Source organism: Accipiter gentilis, chromosome 5, assembly GCF_929443795.1.
Source record: "Accipiter gentilis chromosome 5, bAccGen1.1, whole genome shotgun sequence".
Classification (NCBI taxonomy): Eukaryota; Metazoa; Chordata; class Aves; order Accipitriformes; family Accipitridae; genus Astur; species Astur gentilis.
In genome coordinates, this window is record NC_064884.1 from 17,822,496 (window position 1) to 17,841,805 (window position 19,310).

Consider the following 19,310-nt stretch of genomic DNA (forward strand, 5'->3'; position numbering starts at 1 on the left):
AGCATTTCAGGATAATGGAAGAGTCTCACTTGTGATCTTTGCTGTTTTCCTTTGTTTTCCCAGATTGATTTAAGTTCTGTACTCCATTTGACCATTTCTTGAATAGATTACAGTAAATCTATCATTTTGTTTGTTTTAAAGGCAGTACTAACCTTCCACGCTCTCTGTGCTCCGAGTCTTTCCCAGGGAACTGTTCAGGGATCCATCAAAGTATTAACCTTTGGCATGACAAGTTAACAAACACATCTGTAGGAACAAGCTAAACTATACCTCGACATAAACTTGCCTATCGTGTACTGTTCATGTCCACTTGGAGTTTTGGAGATGGCAGATTATTTTTTACAGAACTGAGTTCCCATCCTCTTAGGTGCTGCCACCTCTGAAATTCCACCAGCACCCTGAATGCTTCCTGTCCTTGGCCGTCTCATCACAGGGCATGCCTACGTGCTTTCCGGCCAGCGATTTCCCTGCAAACTCATGCTTGGGGACTGCTCAGGGAGCCAGGACTCCTGCATGTCCCTGCACAGCTGAGCCGCTTGGCAGCGTGGGCTAGTGCTCCGAGCGGAGTGGGGGGCCCTGGGCCTGACTTTGTCCTAGGTCTGCCTGACCACCTCCCTGGGCTTTGGCTTCTGCAAAAAGAGGCATGGCAACGTGTTGCCGATCGCCCCATGAGTGGCTGGTGCAGGGTGCAAGCTAGATACAGGTGTGCTGTGGGCGCTCCCAGCCACTTTGTGTTTGCTGGGCCCAAAGGAGAAGCCACCCGGGGGGGTGCTGGCCCTGGCTGCGTGGGCTTTACCACAGCGCTTAGCCCTCCTGCCCCTACAGTCACCTGCATATCAGCTCCTGCTCTGTGAGGGGCGGGTGTCTGGCTCCACTCGGGGTTCCCCCCTCCCCCCCAGCCCCACGGGAAGAAGAGCTGGAGCGATTGGGGCAGGCTGGGGATATGGGGGGGGGGGGGGGGGGGGGCTGCTGTGGGTGCTGAACTCGGGCTGGTGTGTGGTGTACGGGTGTAAATGGAGGGGGGGGGGAGGGAGGGGGGGGCTCTGACCGGGGCGGGGGGGTTGTGAAAGGTGTGCGAGGTGTGGGTGGGGTACGTAGAGGGGGGAGCGCGGGGTCTAGGGGAGGCGTTAGGGGTGTTGCGAGGGCCGTGGGGCAGGCGGGAGGTTGTGTGGGAGATGCGTGCTGGAGGGGGCAGAAGCGATCCTCCTCGCCCATGATTGGCAGCGCGGCAATCTCTCCTCCCGGCTGGTGCTTTCCCTCCGGCCGCCGCTGAATGAGAGACGAGGAGGGGCTGGGAATGCAGAGCTAGCAGCGCGCACACACACGCTCTCTCGCACACACCCGCCGGCACCCCGGAGCAGCCCCCCGCAGGCCGGCCGGTCCCCGCCACCCAGCTCCCCTCCTGCCTCCGCCGCTTTAATCTTGATATTAATTTCTCCCCCCCCCCCCCCCCCCCCGCCAAATCTTTTGGGCGCTTCCCCGCCTCGCCCGGCCGGCGCCCTCCCCGCGGCGCGGCGGGCTGCCTCCGCGGGCGCGCAGCGCGGGGCCATGCCGGCGGGGCCGCCGCTGCTGCGAGGCGCCCTCCTCCTCCTCCTCCTCCTCTTCCTCGGCGCCCCGGCCCGGGGAGCCGTCTACACCAACCATTTCTTGGTGGAGCTGCGCGGCGGGGGCCAGGCGGAGGCCGAGCGGGTGGCGGCGGAGCACGGCTTCGGCGGGGTGCGGAAGGTAAGCCCCCGCGCAGGCTGGCGGCGATGGGGAGGTGCGCGGAGGCGGTTGGTGGCGGCGGCGCCGTGCCGTGCCGTGCCCTTCCCGTTGGGCTGAGGGCACGCGGCGTCCGCCCCTGAGCATCCATCCCGGCGGCGCGGGGGTGGCCCCCGGCAGGGTCCTGCCCGCGACTTACCTGGGGAGAAGGGACGGAGCGGGTCGCGTCCTTGCTGCCGCCGCGTTAATAACTCCCCTTTCCGAGGGGATTTTGGGAGTAGCGGCGCCCCGAGCCGTTGCGAGTGCACTTCGGTAGTGGCCCAAAAGGGTGATTTTCTTGGGCTGGAAAGCAGAGGAGTTTCCCACATGGCAGCTCGGTGCCTTTTGACTTAACTGTGTAAACAGCCTCCAATTGAGCTCCCATCCTGCGGGCGCAGGAGCGGCTGGGGCCGCCCAGGGGCTTCCTGTGCGCGGCTGTAATTGAAACCGCTCGGAGCACTTAAAAAATAATTAAAGCCGTATCTCTATGCGGAAGCTGGCACGCAATTTGAATGGAAGATTTCGTAGGGGTTTTGACACTCAAGTTTGTGAGGCTGGTGGCTTCTTAATATCCCCGTTATTCTCCTTGAGAAACAGGATGCCTCCAGACTGAAGAAGCTGCTTAATATTAAGCATGATAGGCAATCTGTGCTTGTCGCTAATGAACGTTAAGTTGGGAAACTTCCAAGTGCCGTTGGAGGTTGTTTTCTGTCCTGAGGTCCCAGGAAATCCGAGGTAGCCACAGTGGCAAGGAGTCTCTTCCTGGCTCCTGCACTAGAAATCTCTCCTGTTCAAATAATAATTAGACCACTAACTATTTCAGGGTACAGTCAGATCTGGGGTGAAGACAGGGAGAGGCTAGTAGTGTCCTGGTCAATACAGTTCCTGGCAGACTTAATGCCCCGGCAGCACTTGGCTGGGAGGAGTGTGGAGGGAAAAGCAAGCTGTGAGCGTTGCTGCTGCTGCTTGTTTGGTTTTATTTTTTTCTTTCCCTGGTAGTTATGCAATGAGAGCCTGATTCTATTTCTAAGGAAATGAATGAGAATGGTACCCTGGCCTTGGATGGGTGAAGTGGCTTAAGACTTCGTTTGCAAAAAAAACCCAAACCCCAAAAACATATGAAGTGAGACTCCCGCCCTCGGGCTGCCTTGTCTCAACTCCGGTGGGAACTCATTAGAGAAACGAGGTCAAGATCATCGTTGCTTTGACCACAGCCAACTCCTGCTGCTGCTAAGATGCTTTTGTTTTGGGCTCACAGCCTTGTCTTGATAGTGACATAGCTGGGCTGCTGATGCCCTTGGGAAAGGATCCATTATGGGGATTAGGTATTATTACATGAAATTTAGATGCGGCTCTTTGGTCAACAGTTTTCCCTTTTTATTCCTTTACTGTTTGTTCTCCCTCCCTAGTATCCTGGGGATATCTGACAGATAAGCCCTTATGAGGAAGGCAGGGTACTTTTCTGCGTAGCTGAATTTCTTATTACTTTTGTTAGATGCTTTCATATGATCCTGTGACCCACGTGAGGAAGAGACAGGGAGAGAGTGGATTTTGTAGGATGAAGAAATGTAGGCTTCAGGGCTGCTAGAATCCTCTCCCCTCCGCCATGCCTTTCCCCAGGGTGCTTTGGGCACATTAGGAGACATACAGATTCTTCATGGAACTAAGTCTTGTAGCTCATCTCAGCAGAGAGCTGGAGGGAAGTCCCCCAGGCGTGCGAGGGGAGACTATCTGCTTTCCGGCACACGCCACGGGGGGGGGGCTGTTCCCGTGGACTCGAGTGTCTCTAGGAATGAAGCCTAGCAGAGCTGTGGCGTGATGTGCGTGTGCTTGCAGGGGCCGGGGGGGCAGATGGCGGCGGTGGCTCCTGTACTGAGCACATGCTGTCCCAAGAGGTTTCTGGGTTACATCATCCCAGTCCCTGAAAAGCTAGAAAGCCTCCCACCCCTCCTCCACAAATGCATGAGGAAATAGCACTCTACTATCTGCAAGGCAGTAATTTTAGGGAATAGAGAAGTTCGTAGGGTTTGGTATTTAGCTGTCTATGTCAGAGGATAATCCATGAGAAGCTGATAGCAATCTCCGTTCTGCAGGGGAAATCTGTCACGGGGCTCGCGTGGCAATAGTCAGCTGTTAATAAAACTTGTGCCATCTACTCCAGTGTCTCTTCAGTATTGCTGAACTGAAGAGTCTCCTAATCTGTTTTGCTATCATCAGGCTTGTCTAGCATCTCTGCTTACAGTCTGCAGACTCAGCTTTCATGGCAATAACAACAGTGCAGAAAGTTGAACATGGCTGTGTGTGTGTATAGAAACAGAGCTGTTAGTGGTAAACTCTTGGGGGAAAGTACGATGTGTAGATATGCTGTCTAATGAAATATTAAAAAAATACCAAAAAAACACCCCAAATTATACCACAAGGAGAAGTGATCTTTGCGTACTTCAACCACACATATTGTTTGGATAATATAATGAGTTATTTACTTAAACCCAATCCAGTTACCTTTACCCATATTGGAGAAGAGCCGTTGTCTGGAAATAGTCGCCTTTATTTCAACACAGAGACTTTTCCTAGTAGGACTACAAGGGCATTCAGCTTTCTTCTGTGTGTGGATTTAAGACGTATATGAGTATGATTTCTTTTATGTGTGCTATGTATCACAGATCTCTCTTAACATGACTTTATGGGAGCTGATTTTTAAATTACATATTTTTAGTGCATGTTTTTTTTCGTAATAACAAACAATCTCTGAGCAAGTGCATATTACATTTACTGAACAGCAGATTTCTGAAGAAATACAAGAGAAAGTACTGCCTTGAAGATTAATGTTATGAACTGTGCAATGCACTTCCTAATTGATTCTCTGGCCATGCTTCCTACCATCATTCTGAAACCACTACAAGACTTCAGGTGGGCTAAAATGTGTACTTTAAATTCAGTGCTTGATGATTTGATTAAGAAGGGCTTGGTACTTATGTAAACAGGTGCCTGTGTTTAGATCTAGGATCCTAACATGTAACAGAGTCTCAAAAACACTGGTCAAGTTTTCTTTAACTTTCCCTGAATTAATCCCAAATACAGACCTCTTTGTAACTCCAATTGTGCTCTTTGACTTTTTTTTTTTTTTAACATTTGCAATTTTTCAATCCATTTGTACCTGCTAAAATTGATTCTATGTACTCCTGGTAAAAAAGATACTGTGATAAAGCATATTCTTTTCTTAAAATGGTTAGCCTTACCACCTTCAAGCATTCAGGAGTCATGAGGATGCCCCCCTAATAGCTACATGTTAAGTTGTGAGAACTGCAAAAGGAACAGCTTTTTCTTTTCCCCTCTTCATTTTATTTGCCTCCTGGCATGGTTGCCACCAGAATACCTATCTTAATGCAGGCTGAAAAAAGCTGCTTTCTAACCTTGCCTTGCAATTCTTAATTCATTTCAAACAAGGGGAGTTGGAAGAAGCATTTGGAAAGGTCTCCTAATTGGAGATCAGAGTTTAGACATCTCTTTCCATTTCATCAGCAACAATGAGACCGAGACAATCTACAAAATGCCATAGCTAAATATCCCACTTCTGGTAGCACTGAAGTGAAGGGTTTTAAACAGTTAGCATTCAGTGGCCTCAGCTTTTAAAATAAGAACCAAACATAGGTTTCAAAACATGGAGAGTTTTGTGTTCCACAAAGCTGGTCTGTTTTTTCCTTGATGTATCACCTGATCACCTCTCCCTCTAAATCTTGCAAAACCCAAGGTACCTCTTACAGCTGTGACTTTTCTGCTTCCCATTTTTGCTTAGGAGGCTGCTGGTTGAGGACCAAGCTTTCTGGAGCTGGCCAGGAATTTCTGGATGAAATGTTGGGAGCTTGGTTGTGTTTTGGTTTTTTTTTTTACATTGCATAAATATGGACTTATCAAAAGCAAAACTTAACATACAAAGAAGCCAGACTTCTTACTGCAGCAGCCCAGTTCTGCATCTAAGGTGCTGGGACCCTGTGAGCTGGGACTTGATGTGGTGTCGAAGGCAGACCAGGAGGCAGAATAATGGGTTTGCAGCTTTGGGAGCTCTTTGCTGGGATCTTCTTCAGGGATCCTGAAAATTTCATCTTGGGGTCTATATGCTAAAGCCCCGAAAATCCCTTCCTGTGTAGATCAGCCCCTAAATCTGGAGAAGAGGTGTTTGCCTAGCTGGATATTTAAGGTGTCAGGATATGCTTCTGCGTGGCCAGAATGCACTGTGATAGACAGATGGGATTCTGTGCATGTAAAAAATGCTGGTTGTGGTTGTGGGCCTGCATGTGTGTTTATATACATACATACATATCTTTCTTGTTTCTTTTCCCCTCATAGTTATGTAGATAGCAAAGACAAAGAAAGAAGGGTGAATTCTTAGCCAGGCTCCTCGCAGAGCCTGTGTGCACATATTTATTAACCAGCCAATTTGTGCACATACGTGGTGGTCCATGCTTTGCAGATAAACAAGCCTGTGTTGCCTGCACATGTGCTGCTAACCCAGGCGCTCATGGAAATGTTAGTTCTGGCTAGCTGAAGGCAGCATGGAGGGTGCAGACGTGTTTCAGTGTGGAAACAGATGCTGAAGCTGTGGAGCACCCCATGCAAAGGAGAGGAAGAGAGCCAGGGTCTCCCTGCATGGACCCACTGGAGTTCAAGGACTTGAGATCAAGCCTCAGGCTGCAGTGTTTCCATGCACTAATACATGTTTAATAATTAATTAGCTTTGTGTTTTGTGCTGGCCTAGAGGAAAGGATGTTAGTTTGCAAAAGTAATCCTTTATTATGGAAATAGAAAAACCTCTTAGAAATGGAAGGTACAATGTAAGTTTTTTGAGGAAACCAAGAGCTTCAATTTTCTAGATTTCACTCTTGCAATTTTCTATTACTAAGATAAGAAAAAGTAAATTCCATGCAAATGCTAATTGTGCAACTACTGAGATTTCAATAGGTCATCTCACCACAACAGCAAATGCTTCAGTTTCCAAGAGATAGTCTGAGCTGATGTGTTTAAAGTGGGGGGAAGAAGCAATTAAGTAGCAGGAAGAGTTTGATCCTGCTGTGGGAAGGCTCACTGCTGGGTGGTGATGGAGAGCTCCCTTTTCCAGAAAAGCCCTGGAAGAAAGTAACTGGGGAGACACAGGGAGAGCAGCCATCTGCGTTTGGCAGGACCCTTGTCAGCATTGTGCAGGTGGAATCCAGGCGTACCACTGGGCACATTCTAGGAAGTCCCATTTGCTCCTATTTACTCTCAAGAGAAATGTTAGTGGAATTTAATATGAGTTTTGCTGTGCTAGGAGAGCATTTGCCTCAGATATTTTTTTTTTCAAAATGATGCTTTTTTTGTGGTTTTTTTTTGTTGTTGTTGTTGTTGTTTTTTTATTTTTTTTTATTTTGCATTCTGTCTTGGATGCAGAAGTAGCCTCAGGAGCAAATGCTATAACTGGCTAACTCAAAACAACAAAAAAATCTGTTACTTAAATGTAGTTGCTTATGCATGTGAAAGCTGTAAACTATAAACAAGAAGAATAATGTAAACCACAGGCTCAAGTACCTCCCTAATCCAGTTTCTGTAGAGCTGCTTCTCTACCAGAGATTCAAACCGACTGCTTGTTGGCAGTGAGTGTTCTGTTTGAGGTATAAAATAATTACCATGTCAGATTTTCATAGCATTTATTATTTGAATGTAAAACAAGAAGGTCAGACTCCCCTACTATAAATCTTTGCTGTAATTGCTCTATTACTGTTTTGAATACATCATGTAGTTCTGTTTCTTGACAAAACATGCATATTAAACCTTACCTTTACAGATAAGTTTTGTTTGCTGAGCTACAGCTCAATAAACACAAAGATACAAAATTCTAGCTATTTATAAAGATGCCTGCATTTATAATTATGTTTATTCCATATTGCTTGAACTTAATGGCGAAATTGAACATGTGGTAGACACCCAGGAAATGTGCTGCGAGAGTAAATCTTTTTTCACTTGTTTTTTTGATGCTGCAGCCCAACTGGGTATGTGCAGTTATTTGTTTTCATTTAAATTATATTTAGTTTGCTGGTGTGAAGGAGAAAAGTAGAAAACATACAAAGAAGTGAACAGCATTTGCAGGATGCTGTGATCCCATCCACATCAGAACTGAACATGGTGTGTACTAGCCTATCTCCTGCAGTCTAGCCCTGAGTACCTGCCTGATGAAGGCTTGTTGCGGTGTGGTATGAAGCTACCAGGGACAGCTTTCTGCTCCAAGAAGTAGTTCCAGGTCTGAGGGGCTTAAGCAGCTGAGGAGCATCAGTGCTCAAAGCGTGGGTGCTGGCGGGTGCCGCCTGCTCCTTTCTCCACCTTGCCAAAACTAGTGGAGTGGGAACAGCTCACACAGGCTCCTCTCTGCCAGAGGCTGCCAGCACACCACCAGCCTAGACTGGAGCCAGCCTCCCTGGCCAGCAGTTTTAGGATGGCATGACACCAGGGAAACCAGAAGTGGCCCCCTGACCTGTTTGCTAGAGCCCCTGCTCCGGAGAGTACTTGAGAGGTGGGGGAACCACCAGCAGAGCAGCCACAAGTACTTTGTTGACATTTCATGGCAGGAAACCGCTTGTGGCGCTGTACCATGTCTCCTAACCCTGTTGGTGCTCCTTTTCCTACTCTTCTGAAATCCCTTCAAAGTATTGCATGTAGTGACTTCAGCTCCCCCAGTTATTTCTCTCCTTTGTACGCCTCTGCGTAGAAGAATCATGATGCTGTGTGGAGATTTCTGTGCCGTGCAAATGAGGTTCAGGATTTGTGCCAGGAGAGGCAGGATTAATGTATAGGAAACAGATATCTGGCTTTGTTTCCTTCACTTCAAGTCTGGCAGTTCCTTAGCTATTTATGACCTGCGCTATGGGATTTATAGTCAAAGTTGATTTTAATATCAGCACTAGGTAAACAAAGTTCATTAGTATGGTATCACCATCCTGCTGTCAGTCTGGGATCTCCTGCCCAGATAGCTTTCTTGTAGATGACTTTCAGGCTATTTCTGGACTCTGCAACATACGGATAGATTAATTGCCTGTATGTGTTTGAACTTTGGGTTCCCATATGTTGTGGCTCTGTGTGGGGCCCTATTTGAAGCTCTCATTCCTCTGAGTAGGTTTTCCGTGTGTTGAGAGCAGTCTGAGAGCCATTTCTAAGAGCCAGTATGGATATCTGTTGCTACTACCTGGAGCAAAGTTGAATTTGTCCCCAGACCTGAGGTTGCAGAGCTGTGTAGCAAAAGGATAATTGTTTTTGTAACAGTACCTTGTCTTGAAGACTTGGGTTTTGGTATCAGGCCAGATGGACAGATCCTATTGCCGTGCCTACAACCAGACCCAGATGGTTTAGGTTACTACGAATGAGGTAGAGCATTTTGTTTCTAGCTTGAGAATCAAATCCAGATTAAAACTCTAGACCAACATAAATTGTCAATTCACTCCCAGCTCAAAGTGCTTCCATTTGAGAACCTGTGGCATCGTTGGCATTTATTAGCAGGCAAATGGTGCCAGAGACTTACTGTGCTGCTAGGCTTGGCTCCTTCAGAAAAGCACTGAGGTGCATTGTGGGGTGCTTGAATTTGTTATCTTTTAGAAGAATCAGCCTTTGTGTGAAGGTGGAAGATAGCCTTCTATCCTTCTTACAGAATATGACAGGTGACAAGACCCTACCCACTCTTAGAAAACTTTTACTGCTGTAACTGTACCGTTGTAGTTAAAATGGGAATACAAACCCAATTATAGTGCTGTTACTATCAGTGTAGGAGTGCTAACATCTTTAACTCATTCCACATCAGAACAGTATTAGTAGAAATTTTGCTTAAACTAGAGCTTTTACCAGTAAGACCACGCTGATCTAAAGAACCCCACCCACAAACAAAACCAAACCAACAACAAAAGGGGGGGGCAGGGAAGCATCAGACTTCCTGGAATAGTTATACTGGTAATACTTTATAGTGTAGCTAAGGAGAAGTTTGCATGGGACCCTTTCCCTCACCCATCTATGGAATTATTCCAATTAAAATTAATCCATGCAACTCAAGTTTCAAATGCTTGTAGTAAAGTACTTACAAAGTAGTTGCTGAAACATATGTAAAATTTATTTGTTAGATAGTTTCAATTAAAGTCCTGAGAAACATCAGTGCTCATGGAAAATGCTGTGAGCTGGAAATCAAGCCAAAATGCTAAAATGAATGATAAATTCTGCCAGCTCTTATTAAAATACTATGCCTGGGAAACTCTCCTGTGCAGTTCCAGTCCATAGCATGGGTAGCTAGTTTCTGCAAGAGCTGTAGTAACAAGTTCAGTGCCGTGGATCTAAAATTTACCTTTGTCCTGTAATGCTATCCTTGTTGTCAGAAACCCTGTTCTTTTTTGAGGTTTTCTTTCAACTTTTTCAAATAATTAAATGGGTCAGGTCTCTACAGGGTGCTGGCTGCATAGCAGTTATAAATACTGCAGTGAGCAGCCCAGAGCTTCCATCCATCACTGGCCTCTGGTGGGAGGAAGCCGAACTGCTCGACAATTTGTCAAAGACAGGATTTCTCTAAGTAACCTGAAGCGGTCTGGTGTGTTGCTCTTGTTGTAAATCAAGGCGAGCTCTACATTTAACTCTCAAGTTCATTGAAAAAGCTAACCCTATACTACTGAAATGGAGATTTAATTTCAGCTCAGTGGTCCTGGGCCATGCTTTGGGACAGAGAGCGCTGTCTGAGAGCGAGCTGAATTCAGTGTTGTGTTGTGTGAAATTCTGCATGGACACCACACACAGTTTATCAGCCAGCATGAAATCCGATTTGGTGATTGGTTTATGACAGTAGCTCAGCAGTCTAACTCAACTGAACATTGGCTGTGTTCAGCTAGTAGCAGGAGCTTGGACCTAAAAAAGGAAACTACAAGCTAGCCCAGTCTTACCATTTATACAGTGGGATTATAAACAAATAAATTAGGTAATGATAGCTCTAGTTTGCTCACTCAAGGAATGAACTGGGATGTAATGTTCTTTGTCATGTATTACCTACCTTCTCAAACAAAACTTTTGTGTAAATGTTACATTCTTAACTTCTTTGTCCACAGAAAGCAAATGGAAAGAGCGACCTCAGTGTTTACATCAAACCAGTGGGCAAGTGTGTCCCAGATACTCATGACTGAACTAGATTATTTGCTTACCTGATGAGTAAAACGGTAGTATGTCAGAGCTGCTTTCTCCTGGAGTATACAACCAAAATGTAAAAACCTGAAACCCAACAAATATGTATTTAATTATTAAGTAGAGAAACTGGTACTGATATATCAAACTAGAGCCAAACAGGTGAATCTCTTCTATGGGTACTAAAAGAGGCGGGATGTAGCCTCCCTTCTCCTGATGACAGAGGATCCTCCTTTCTGCCTACTCATTCTTTCTGAAACCTCAGTGAAACAAAGGAGTGTGATTCTGACATCCACTCTATGGGTGAGCACTGTCTTTGCCACCTGCTGTGCAACACTGAGTGCAGCAGAAGCTTCTGTTTAAGGTTTTTAGCTGCAGCCACCGTGACTGGTGGTTTCCCATCGGTCCCCCAGGGACCTTATGCTTCCCTGTGTCAATTAATTTTACAACTGTGTTTCAACTGAATTTAGTGATTTAGAAGTTACGCTGAACGAGTTGTAAAGTGGAACTGTCGATTCTGAATTTGGGTGAGGTAGTATCAAAAATCATAACTGGAACACATTTGCAGTTTTGGAGAAGTTGGTTGTTAATGTTGGTGGAATGATGTTTGTGGATCAGGACATCATCTGAAGTTTGGTCTTCACGCCATTTCCATCTGTTAATTTTTACATTACTGTTTAAACCCCAAAACTTGAGGGGCATATGTACTTTTCTTCTCTTAACTGTAAAACCATTCCATTTCTCCTACAACTTAGATATAGTTCAGAATAAAACCCAGACAGAACAGCAAGTGGATTTTTTTCTTCTTTCTTCTGATGGGGATTAAAGCATTCAATTTCATTCTGTAAAATCCCTTTTTTCCCCTTCTAACTGAACATATTTTATTCATGTTAAATACATTGTACTTTGGTAGGGAAACCAGTATTCCAGGCTCTAAAGGCTGAAACATGCTGAGTGATTAATTAAAAACCTTCATTTGCCTTGCTTGACAGATGTAATAAAAGCAAGATAACTTGTCAGCACACACTGGATTGGCCACAATTTCTGCCAGCAATAAACTTCTGCCATTTATTAATTGGTAGTAACAAACAGTAAAAAGACTTATTTCACAGCTGCCTGAAAGGTCAATGAGGTAGACCCTGGGAGGAAGGGGAAGAGGTGGTGGTGCTATTTTCTTTTCTTTCTCATCATTATTGCTACCATTGAGGCAGATTTGGGTCATCCTTTTTCTTCCATCTAATACGGAGCTCTTGAACCCACTCAGAGTAGTTAGTCTCTGTTGTGAAGTGACACTCGTACTGTTGTGTACTAGAGCCAACAGGAGCTGTCTCCCATTCATGATGGTGTAAGTAATGGCAGAATTTGCCTCTAACCTGGTCTTGTAATAGTGGGGATTAAAGTCCATGACCTTCTCTTAGCAGTCAAGCAACTTTACAAAAATAAGTAAAACAGCAGTGTCCCAATCTCTTTTCCTTGGCTCCACTGAAAATGTTTTTCTTAAAGCTTTCTTGCCCTGCTCATCTCAAGCCTACTGTCTTAAGTTTAGAAAAAAAAGGAGGGGGGGGCAACAGTGTGCCCCCCTGTACATTAATGTCACAGTTATGTTTCTAATTGTTACCCATCAGCGTCTCTTCCATAAAGCACATATTTTTCTGGGAATTGACTGCTTCTCTTGGAACTGGAAGACTTGTTCAGTGTGGTCTAATAACAGAAACATCCCTGTGAAGCACTTTATGTCAATCGGCTATTGCTTGGCAGCCTAGCATTAAACAGACATGGAGAAAAAAGGAAAGAATAAAGGTTTTGAATAGAAAGAGAGCTACAAATCTCCCTTAAGTGTTGGTAGCATCTTTGCCTTAGTGCCATTCACCTTTTCTGTGCTTTCTTGAGTAGCTCTTGTCAGTAACCAACTAATTTTGGTCTGAGCTGCTTTTATAACACTACTTCATTAGAGCTTGAGTTCATGATGTTGCTTTTAGGCGCTACATTAGCTGAACACTTGCACACATGTTTATGTCCTACGCACTTTGCTACACGGACGTAGATTTTAAAAATAATGCTGAAGTGCTCTGCTGAAATGTCAATGAGTAGCCATGTCTTGCCCCCTCTCCAACCTTGAAATATAAGGACCAGTAATTTGTGACTGGGGCACGCTACTTCTTAATGCTGTTTTAAAAATAGCAAACTTTATCTCATGGCTTTTATCTCGGTGTTTTTAAAGATGATGCGACACCAGGTTCCTGTGTGACAATAGTAGTCAACCTGTTTGGTTATGTGCTTAAAAGGAGGGATGGGTTGTAGATCAGGAGTGAGGCAAAGCAGCCTTTGTTAGCAGCGCTAGTTGCTGTTGGCAGTATTGATCCAGCTCAGTTAGAAATATACCATGGTCACTTAAATTTGCAGACTCTTAACTAAATCAAGCTATTTCTTATAATATGAGTTTTCCCTAAGGCAAATGTACTGATGTGAAGATGAGATTTCCATCATGTATTATTTAAACATATTAAAATATTTACCAAATATTTGTTGCTAAAGAGGTAGGTACCTGATTGCATACATACGTATTATATGTGTAATACACCCGTTAATATATGTTTACAGTGGCACTTGGCATTTCATAGTTATAGTTTTATAGCACAGTCTATAGTGCTGTGCAAACATTAATTAAATGAATCCCATCAATAAATAAAATAAGTGAACAAGTACTTATTAGACTATGCCATTTTACATGCAAGGCAACTGAAACAAGAATATAACAGCTGTAATTGCCTGAGGTTCTCCTCATATTAGGAGGCACTGGGGTTACCCAGCATCTCTGAAGAACAAACTCTCAGATCATTGGCCAGGGCTAAGCTGCAAATATTATTTAGGATACAGCTGAAACTCATGTCCTGTGAGTTTTAGTCCTGGCTCTGTCCTACAGCAGAGAGGGAAGGAGCAAATTAAATGGTCCTGGATAGAATGATCTTGGCAAGAAGATTATTTGAGGTGTGAAAACTTTCACAGAGTATTATCATCTTGGGAGATGCTTTGAAAACACGGAAGAATGTTGAAAGAGTGGCAGGATACCCAGAGGAGCCCCATTGTTCCAAGCAGGAGACAGGCACTTACAGCAAAAGTTCTGTTCACCTTTAGTAATAAAATGTAGAACTAGCAAAACCACTTTTGGGGTACCATCCTTTTTTCCCCTGTATTCTTAAATCATTGACTGTCACAGGCTAAATGAACTACAGTGGATTAACTGGGTCAAGTACTGACCATCTTTCTGGCTGTGATGTCATTTACACAGCACAGTTGAGAAGCAATTCCTTAAAGTCGCTACTAACATGAGCAAGTTAGGAAAGTTAGGTCGAGGGGCAAGTACCCCTAAAGAATGTCTGGAGTCTAATTTCTGTTTGTCTTTTCCTGTTTTTTTGGGAGGCTTTGGGGGTTTTCTTGGTTGTGTTTGGTTTGGGTTTTTTTAACAGAATGAGTAAAATTATCCAAAATTGTGGAAAAAATTCATTTTGTGCTACTGATACCTGTTTTAAGAAAATTTAATTGATTCAACTTCTGATGGAATTGTATTTACCTTATTATTCTGAATGATGTGTATGTTTATCTGTTGTGTATGGTTGTTATGGAGCTGTGTAGCTGAATGATTAGAGGGGGCTGTCTCATTTTCCCTGTAGCCATTTGTTGCTGCTAAAAATGACAACATGACTGTTAGATGTTCACAGTGACTTTTCTGGGTGCTGAGCTCCAGGATTACTCAGGGCTTGGCTGAGGTGCTGTTCTTGCAGGATCCTCCACATCTATGTAAGAGGAGATAATGATGATTGCTAAGCCTTCACTTCAGGCTGTCAGCCAAACAGTAACAATCACCTATTCCAGGTAAGGACAATCTGGATTAATCCAGACAGTCCAATGCGAGTGCTAGTGTATAAGCAAGAACATTATCCTCTTCTTCAGATCTGGAAAGTATCCTGCTTTCCAGCAGTGCATGTGGTAGAATTGATAATGGGTTTTATGATTACTGGGGAGTAACAGATGAAACTCCCTAAAATGCACAGATCCATTCACATAAACTAGAATAACATTTAAAAGCCTCAAATGGCTTCTCCAATTCACTGATAGAACTATCAGCAAGTCCACGGTCTTGTCACTGATCACTTACATGACTGTTACCGGCTTGCCCGTCAGTGACAAACTTAACAGCGATATAAATACAGTAAAACATTAAACCTGTATGATTCATTCAATTGCAAATCAAATTCCAAATATTGCAAACTTGAAACCAAACCAATGGAGCAATGTCTTGCAAGCGCTTGGAAGCACTATATGTGATAATGTAAGAACAAAACTGATGAGAAAATGAGAACTAGACATTTAATATCAGAATTGATCTACCTGAATGTGGACAGCAGTGCTCCTCTTACAGTCTTTGGCATGAAAGAGGTGCTCCTGGGGCTCAGCTCTGCTCATTTTAACGTGGCCACCTAAAACAAATTAGATGAATCATGCTCTGGAAGTGTCTCTTTTTTTTCCCATGAATAGTATGGGGAGCTCAGATGAATTCCACATGGACAGACTGGACATGCAAGTGTAACAGCAGTCCACAACTGGTTCCATTTCTTCCATTTACTTCCCTTTATTTACTAAACCCCTCATATGCATCTGTTGGGAAGACTGTTTAACCTTGTGGTTGCTGCATGCAGGAGGGACTAGACAAAAGGCTTTGTTTTATCCTTTTGGATAAAATAAAATCCAAAGGTATATATTCTGCAAAGTCTTTGGAAATCACATTTGACTTTGTTTCTAGAGGAAAAGACACATCACTGTGAAGGTGAGGGAACCTTTCAGAAAACATTGGAAACTACTTCTGCTAGCTTGAGTAAGACTTAATAGAACTTTTTAAGAAAGGTTGCCATGTTCTTACAGGATAACCAATACCCTACATAACAATAACAGATAGCCTTGTTACCATGTGTATTACAATATTTCCATTGACTTCTGGATCTCTCAATCAAGTAGTCACAATCCTTTCTTATTAGCACCACCTGTTGCTGAATCCCTTATGAGGTGGTGGGATGTATATTATGAAACAGAGCTGAAAACATATGTAAGTATCTAAGTCAGGCATTTCTGAATTATTTTGTAGGAGAAATATACTGTGTGTTAATCAGTTGATTTCACAAGAATCATGTTCTGATGATGTTTTAATATGAGATTTGTATTTTGGCAGTGTTAAAGCTATGGCTAACACCTCCACCTGCCAGATTTGCCAAGATAAGCAGATTAGGCTTTGGTGGAGGCAGCTAAATAAGACACAGGTGCAATGAGAAACAAGCCAGGAAGACTGACTCATAACACTGAGACCTGGACCTGGCTGTGCTAGTCTTCAGGGCTGTTTGGAGCTTGTGTGGATCCTTACTCTGAGTCTTCAGAGTAATTGTAGCACACTAATGAGAAAGCGTGAAATCCTTGCTTGGGGCTGTGGGGACACAGTGGACTGGATTTCATGTTGGGTAAGCTCTGGCACAGCTTTAGTTCTCTGTGCTATTTCACATTTCTCCACCAACGTTTGAATTAATCCTTTCTTGTTTGCGCTTTGTTCTGTGTTATTTCAATGCCTGGGGCTGCCTGTGTTTCTAGCTGGCTCTACTTTTACATGGCCCTTGTCGCTATAGTGAGTGAGTGCCTTTGACTGCAGACTTGGCTCCCATCTGTGTATTTAAAAGTAAAACGATTTCTAATGCTAATTGGGGTGAGGGAAAATGAGAGAAAGAGAGTTTAAAAATTCATATTGAATATTTATAAGCATCCTCAGTGCATTTGGTGAAACCAGGATGAAAAGGTTTCTAAAAGGTTTCTAATTTCTGCTGGGAGGCACTTTGTTGTGCTTCAGCTATAATGGCAACTGAAGGAGTGAGGCCTGTGGGGCCCATGAAGGCTCCAAATACATTTGCTTGTGCCAGCTTTAGGTCATATTTTCCGTTGGTGTAATTACTGAGCAGTAATGGGATGAAAGAGCTCACCTGTGCAGATTTATGGCCCCTTTTAAAGTCAGGAGCTGTGCTTGGGCTCTGTGGGGAGAGATGTTTTGTGTTATACTTTAAAAAAAAAAAAAAAAAAACCAAATCCTTTTCTTAATTTGGGGGATGGGTATTGTTTTTTTCCTTGGAGCAGACAAAGGGTTTCTTTAGCACCAGTGTTTGCACCCTCACATGGCTGGCCATGTATTCATACTAAGAAGGAGCCCTGAGGAGGGTCTTTGTCAGCCTGGCTGGATGAGGGCTTTATGTGAATCTCGTTCACTGATGGATCCATTTATGCTGATTTTTGTGACAATCAAAGAAGGCAACCCTGGCATAACTTTTTATAAATCATCTTTTGCTTGTATTTTTAAATGATTTTGCTCAAAAGAAAGTTGTTATGGACTGTTGTCTCAATTGCTAACTTGTGAAAAGAACGTTAACGATAGATTCAAGTAAGTTGGTTTTAGAATATTACAGTATCGGGGAGAAATCAGTGGAAATTATGCACAAAAGCTAGCAGTGTACTGTAGGGATACTGCATTACATGATACAGCATGAAAGGTGGCATGGGAAGACTGGGCAGAGATCATTCCCGTTAAAATAGAATGGGGCAATCCAGTCTGTTCTTAAGCTTTCTATGGGCACCATAATTTGCTTGTGAGATGTATGTAGATAGACCCCTGAAGCGACTCAGTAAAACTTAATGTTGAAGATGAGGAGTCAGTAAAACCTAAGCCTGGGAACCAAGGTTCCTCTTTATTTTTGTGTTGCATTTGTCACCTCTTAAAGCTAGTGATAGGCTGTGAATGCTGGACCTCTCACTAAGAGGCAGGTAAAGTACTGATGCCACTGGCAGCTTTATTCAACTGTTCAAAAATTTATATTTTAGCATTTTTTGCTGCTTTGTAATACCTTTGCTACAGATAGGCTTTTCTGGTCACGATGCTGATGCTTTTATGGTTGTTTTCAATGTTAGCTCTGCCCAAGGTGGTCCCAGTGCTGCTGTTTTAGAATAAGGAACACTGTCTGAATGTAGTCTTTCTGTGGCTTCTTTTCTTTAAACCCTGCACCATTTTGCACCTGATACTGATGTCTTTTTGTCATGGTTTAACCCCAGCCAGCAACTAAACACCACGCAATGACTCATTCGCTCCCCCCCACTCAGTGGGATGGGGGAGAGAATCAGAAGGAAAAAAGGTAAAACTCATGGGTTGAGATAAGAACAGTTTAATAGAACAGAATGGAAGAAACTAATAATGATAATAACAACAATAATAAAATGACAATAGTAATAGAAGGGTTGGAATATACAAAACAAGGGATGCACAATGCAATTGCTCACCACTTGCCAACAGATGCCCAGTTAGTTCCCGAGCAGCGATTTCCCCCCCACACACCCCCCCAGGCCAACTCCCCCCAGTTTATATACTGGACATGACGTCATATGATATGGAATACCCCTTTGGCCAGTTTGGGTCAGCTGCCCTGGCTGTGTCCCCTTCCAGCTTCTCATGCCTCTCCAACCTTCTTGCTGGCTGGGAATGAGAAGCTGAAAAGTCTTTGACTTAGTCTAAACACTACTTAGCAACAACTGAAAACATTGGTGTGTTATCGACATCCTTCTCATACTGAATCCAAGACACAGCACTGTACCAGCTACTAGAAAGAAAATTAACTCTATCCCAGCCAAAACCAGGACACCTTTGCTTTCAGACAGGCAAAACTACATCTGGTGCCACCATGGATATTGTCCAAGGCAAGACCAAAAAAGGACGGTTTGGTTTTTCTCTGTCAAGTAGACAAAATGGGATGGGACCCATCAGCTCTGAGGGAGCCATATGTACTGCCCCATCCTAGATCAGGTGCCTGTGAGGAACAGGCTACCTTATACCTGATTTTTTCCTTCTTGGAGCAGATCAGTAGTTGAGGGCTCAGCAGTGTCTTTTTTTCCTCTTTCTCCCTTTCAATACTGGGGAGTGACCACCCAGAAGCAATGCGTGGCAGGGGAGAATTACAGCTGCCTGCTTACAGCACTTCTTCCTGGGAGTGGCATCTAGGGCAGAACAGAGTAAATTTCTTCCTCTCTTTTCTTTCTGGGGAAACATTGCCAGCTGTAAGAAGGAGAGTCCAGAAAGGCTGGGAACCATGAATTTAACTCACTTACTTTTATTTCAATAATGATTATACCTGCACTTCTCTGGTGGAGCAGTAGTCTGAGAACAGCCAAGATAGCTCAGAGGCGCTAAAAGTGTGCATGATATAAAGTGTTTCCTGCTTCCTTCTATACCGAGCGATACATCCTAGCCATTTTGATTTCTAGAGAAGCTTCTTCCATTTAAAGAGTTTTCCTTTCCTCCATTCAGCTGAACACTGAATTTTTAA

At 44.0% G+C, this 19,310-nt stretch overlaps 2 protein-coding genes across 2 annotated transcripts in view; both read left to right on the forward strand.

The window, feature by feature from the left end:
- The window catches only part of SNRPB2 (small nuclear ribonucleoprotein polypeptide B2), a 303,056-nt gene that overhangs the window by 159,283 nt on the left and 124,463 nt on the right, over positions 1-19,310 (forward strand). The window lies entirely within an intron of this gene.
- The window catches only part of PCSK2 (proprotein convertase subtilisin/kexin type 2), a 112,697-nt gene continuing 94,837 nt past the window's right edge, over positions 1,451-19,310 (forward strand). Inside the window, exon 1 of the mRNA XM_049800149.1 lies at positions 1,451-1,725. Within this exon, the coding sequence (XP_049656106.1) occupies positions 1,549-1,725 (177 nt within the window). The 5' untranslated portion in view covers positions 1,451-1,548. The remainder of the gene's footprint in view (positions 1,726-19,310) is intronic.